This window comes from Postia placenta, assembly GCF_002117355.1.
Source record: "Postia placenta MAD-698-R-SB12 unplaced genomic scaffold POSPLAscaffold_5, whole genome shotgun sequence".
NCBI lineage: Eukaryota > Fungi > Basidiomycota > Agaricomycetes > Polyporales > Adustoporiaceae > Rhodonia > Rhodonia placenta.
In genome coordinates this window covers 1,587,630-1,592,953 of record NW_020169836.1, presented here as the reverse complement: position 1 = coordinate 1,592,953, position 5,324 = coordinate 1,587,630, and the positions used below count along the sequence as shown (strand labels likewise).

The 5,324-nt window shown below is 50.1% G+C and overlaps 2 protein-coding genes across 2 annotated transcripts; both read left to right on the top strand.

Moving 5' to 3' along the window:
• Nucleotides 1-453: 453 nt before the first annotated feature.
• POSPLADRAFT_1139925 (hypothetical protein) lies at nucleotides 454-1,653 on the top strand (the record flags this gene model as incomplete). The annotated part of the gene is made up of 4 exons (XM_024485099.1): nucleotides 454-840; nucleotides 893-986; nucleotides 1,035-1,351; nucleotides 1,402-1,653. 4 exons carry the CDS (start codon nucleotides 454-456, stop codon nucleotides 1,651-1,653), a joined length of 1,050 nt encoding a protein of 349 aa, XP_024340374.1.
• A 1,169-nt stretch (nucleotides 1,654-2,822) lies between these two features.
• On the top strand, nucleotides 2,823-3,937 carry POSPLADRAFT_1045891 (hypothetical protein; the record flags this gene model as incomplete). Its single annotated transcript, XM_024478887.1, has 4 exons — nucleotides 2,823-3,203; nucleotides 3,252-3,345; nucleotides 3,396-3,716; nucleotides 3,765-3,937. 4 exons carry the CDS (start codon nucleotides 2,823-2,825, stop codon nucleotides 3,935-3,937), a joined length of 969 nt encoding a protein of 322 aa, XP_024340373.1.
• Nucleotides 3,938-5,324: the final 1,387 nt, after the last annotated feature.

Sequence of the window (5,324 nt, the reverse complement as noted above, 5' to 3'; positions counted from 1 at the left end):
TTATCTCGGCCGCCCAATGTACCGCTGCATTCCTATCTTGCATGGTTCCCCGCCTCAATTTGATGCGCTTCTCCACTTGAGCCGAACTCGATCCACCCCCTGTGTTCGTCTTATCTACCCTCATCTCTGCCCTCATCTACTCTAGATACACATCATTTTGTTCAGAAATCTGCCATCCACATCCACAGATTCGATACTGCTATAACCGACGCTGCGAGGCAACTATCACCCGTGCCTATCAAGGAGTGTCCAATCCAACCACACATTGACGCCTCCGAGTCCGTTCAGCGGGTCCGATGACGGCGTTATATACAAAGAAGGGATACCATTGTAGCTGCGGAACGCTCGTCAGCCTATTGCCACGTTTATTCCAAGGTACGTTTTCATGCCTCTCGTCGCCTCGTCGCCCACGACACTGAAATAACTGGCACCAGCGAGCTCGTGTGACCGAACATGATCTACAACTCGTCCTGGGCTCCCGATGAGCCCCCCGACGTTCTCTATGCCGAGAAGACATGGCTGCAAGGGGCCCTCCTCAGTAACATCGTGTACGGTGTAGAGCTGGCGCTTTTCATTATGTGCTTCAAGTTGCTCGTGCGGCAGATGAACCGTACAAATCGCAGGCGTCACTTGATCCTACTCGTCTTCATCAGTGTTCTTTTCATCCTCGGAACGATCTTCGTGTATAGCTTGTCTGAGTTCACTCAGCTTGCGTTTATCGAGCAGAGGAACTTCCCTGGTGGTCCATCTGCCTACGAGAATGATATGTTTTGGATACCAGTAGACGAACTGGGAGTCGCTGTATGGGTCATCGGCAATTGGTTAATGGACCTGCTACTGGTATGTCTCTTCTTTGTCGTCTAGTCATGTTTCGTTGATATCCCTCTCCAAGGTCTGGCGCTGTATCGTCATATTCTCTGCACTTCCAGGTGTCCCAATCTGGGCGGTCGTCGTACTGCCTTCTATTTTATTCTGTGCCTCCTTCAGTACGTTGCTTTCAAGATCAGCGCCGCAGCCTTCTGACGTCTTGTAAGGCCTAGGAGTGCTCTTCCTGGTGAAGACATCACATTCATCACCATACGGCTCTCCAAAGTTCACCATTATCTATTTCGCCACGACGCTCGCGCTGAACGTCATGGTCACTGTCTTCATTGCGACCCGGCTATTATACTACCAGCGGCGCGCGCGGACAGTGTTTGGTGGGATGCATTTGCCGCATTACTCGAACCTTGCCTCGATTCTGGTCGAGTCTGCCGCTCTATACTCGATATTCTCCATCCTCTTCGTCGTGCCATTGGCATTGAACAATCCACTAGGCTCGGTGTTCCTTCAAGCACTTGGCCAAGTGCAGGTGAGAACATGCGCAGTCGTTTTCCGAATCACTGGCTCACATTATGACAGACCGTCTCGTCTCTGTTGATCATATATCGCGTCGCACGAGGCAGAAGCTTCCCGGGAGACGAGAGTGTCCAGCTGTCGACCACCCAACGTTCGGCCCCTGAAATTCGGCTCGGCCACATGCCAAGCGTGCGTTCCTCCATCTTTGATATGGGTAACGGTGTCAAGGGCGACACCCACAAGGAAGCACTTCCGAATGGCGGCGTAATGGTAACACACGAGGTGATCAGCGACGAAAGTCGTTCGGTTGTCTGATGTGACACGGTCATCGTGATACTTGTGATGTTGCTTACTGTATGTTCATTCTTGTAATCATACGGGTGTACTTTTGTCTGTAATCTACGATGTAGAAGCTATGTTATCGCATGTTTATCAAATTATTTTGGAGCATCCGGGTTCCGGTATAAGCGAAACCCGATTGGCCGACATAAATACCGTTTGATCATGTGTGCGCGTACTTCGCGCGCTTGTCCCGAGGACGAGACAAACTGTCTCGAAAATCAATCTTCTCCCACGACGCTTCTATACCCGTTCGCTTACGCTTGCGGCGCCTGTTGTAACATTTTGATCTTTGAGCCATACAATGTAAATACACATGCGCAACCATAGAAATTCGTAGACGATACTCCGGTCAAGCTGCAAACAGCTGCATCAACATCATAAGGCTTCAAGTGGTCGCGAACAAGTGTGACCTTCAGGTCCCCCCTCTTCTCGATTATATATTCTCACTCAGTTCTTATTTAGTAGATCGCTTTACTCTGTGGAAAGGACGGCATCACCGTGTTCCTTTCGGTCGACATGTGACGTTGCTTGGACGTGAAGATGTACATTCAGATGTAAGCAACTGCCGGACAGCTCTGCATGCACTGAAAGACTTCGGATGTGTCCGTGCTTCTCTGCTATCCAGACATGGTGGATTGATCACCGCCATGAGACGTAGTGGTGTCTGGCGCTGTAGGGGACCCGGCAACGCCCGGATATATGTACGGTCGCACTATGCTTTTAGCAGAAATTTTACCGCAAAATGCTCTACATATTCCGTAAGTTTCCATTATGAAAGAATAAAGAACCAGTAACATTGCTGAGGGCACGCATGTGAGGCTCAAAACAATGCCGGTTTCCATTTGGCAACGAAACCTAACGTCCGGTGTAGCATAACCTCGACTTACTTCCTTCCTTCCTGTTCCGAACGACACGACGGCGTTCATCCGCCGTAAGAATTGCGTGATACTTCAGTACCGCTGAGGCCGTATGCATGCGCGAATCGCATGCATCTTGCACGGCAGTCGATCTATATAAGATTCAAGTCGCGTCAGGTGCGTCAACCGTTAGAGACCTCTTAACAACACCTATTGCTCGTATGTCGTTCTACCTTATAGGCCATTCGTGGTGTCTTACTCGTACGATGGCCAGTGTGGCTCATGATGGGTGACTCCTATGCTCATGACGAGAGTCAGTCACAAATCGTCGCGGAGACGATGTGGCTCCAGGGCGCGCTCCTCAATAATTTGCTTTACGGCATAGACCTCATATTGTTCTTTATATGCTGCAAGCACGTCGTGCGAAAGATGACGCCCAGCAACCGCAAACGGCAGGTCTGCAATTTGATCTTCATCGCTACGCTCTTCATGTTGGGTACCCTTGGAACCTTCGGTAACGTCAACATGACACAACGGGCTTTCATCAATCACCGTAACTACCCCGGTGGCCCTGCACGCTATGAAACCGACATGTTCTGGATACCTAGCAATGAGCTCGGAACGGTCGCTACCGTTTTTGGCAATTGGCTTATGGATTCGTTGCTGGTGCGTCTGATTTACCTGGATCGCGACTTCTATTTACAGGCGCCGTAGGTCTGGAGATACATGGCCATTTTTGCTGGTGTATCTGTGGTACCAACGTGGGCTATTATCACAGTCCCCTGTCTCATGTTGACAGCATCAGTTGGTACGTCTCGAGCCATTGGTCCCAGTGAGTCTTTGACACGGATGACGCAGGTCTTGGGCTGCTCTTCCTTGTTGAAACTTCGCGGTCGTCACCTTTCGATGCTGTGACGGCCACCGTGCCCTACTTCGCCATGACGATATCACTCAACGTCCTTCTCACCATGCTCATCGTGGCACGGCTACTCCGCTTCCGTTCGCGCTTAGTTCGAGCACTAGGTGAAGAACATGGAAAGTATTACGGATACCTGTCCATGGTCCTCGTGGAATCGGCCTCGCTGTTTGCCGTGTTCTCATCCATGCTCCTCATCACCGAGGCCGTGAATAGCTCACTTGCGTACTTAATTTTACAAATTGTCGGCCAGATACAGGTGAGTGCGTGCGTTTCGTCATCATGGACGTACTTTCTCATTGAAACTGTAGACAATCTCATCGCTTCTGATCATCATCCACACAATCAAGGGGAAGAGCTATTCGGACGTCATTTCCACAATGAGGCCAATATCAAGCCTGCAATTCGACGGGATGTCAACATCTGTATTAAATTCTCATGGGCTCAATACAATAATATCCCCAGAGGGGTTATACTTCTCTGATGGATCAAGTTCAGTCTGATATGTATGTCTCAGCCACTCCTTTCAAGAATTCGTCTCACTTGCGTATCATGTTTCTTCCAGTCTTCTGCGATATGTGTTCATGTGGGGTATGTGCATTCTGGCTGTGTCGGCGAAATCATACTGTCTGCAGATGGCCTCGTCCTCGTGTTTGATTATTTATCTGACAATGGACTACGACTCATATCTGCTACTATTCTTCGTCCTCCAACCCGATAATTCAGACTTGATCTTTTTGCATGAAAGCATTAGCATAAATCGATATCTGAAACATTTGTCTTTCCACTCTGTTTCTTGTACTACTAGCGCCCATACTGGCGCCTGTCTTAGCGCTCACCCGCAGGTTGAACATTATGTAGCTTACATAATGGGGTCCGTGCGCACTTTGTACCTGGTATCGTACCACTACATTTCTTTCTTCACTAACACAACCACATAGACACGATGGTCCGTGCGTAGTCGGTACTTGTATAAGTAGTTGTACCATTAGTCGGTCGAACCCTAAGTTCGACCTGGTTATTCATTCAAGTCTCTGCTCCTCCTCACTTGGGGTAGTGGTCATTCTCGACTTCCTCGCTCGATCTTCAGGACGACGCACTGTCCATAAGCCCTCGCTCGTCGTCTACGAGTCAGGCATCGATATAGGAGTATAGACCGTTGTATCAAAAGGTCGAACTTTCTAAGCTACGTTCCTAGTTTCACCTAGTCGAACAACTCATCCACCATCACGTCGAACAACGCAGTAAACCCGGTTCCCTTGGGACTACCAGCCCTCGCAGGATCTCCCCTTCTCCAGTACGACCGAGCAGACCGTTGCTTCGTCACCACCACAAGAAGGACTCCCATCTATCCTCGAGGCGGCTCCTGGGTTCGCGCAGAAGGATCCAACCCGCAGATCATTGCCCATCAACAGCTTGTCAGCTATTACCAGAGACACCCTCCCGCTCACCCAGAAGACGTATTCGCCACCCTACGAATCAACGTCGAACCAGCACAAACAACAGAGAACCTACAGTCACCTGTTAACGAACAACCGTTCGAGCTCCCGGACGTTCAGTACGTTCCCATCGAGGCTCCAGAACTACCACCAGCTCCACCTGCACCAACCAACGCACCGGTTGAAGTCCCTATGGCAACGTTCACTCAAGCAGACATCGATCAGTGCATCGCTGTCGCCCTCGCAGCATACCAATCCCAACAGTCAACTGCCAACCGACCCCTTCGCCTTGACATCCCCGCTCCCGAACCTTTCAGCGGAAAGGCGGAGGACCTCAGACGCTTCATCCAATGCGTCCTCTCCTACTTCGTCGCCACCAACAACACCAGACTTAGTGATGAAGCAAAGATCGCCTTCACTGTAGCGTTGATG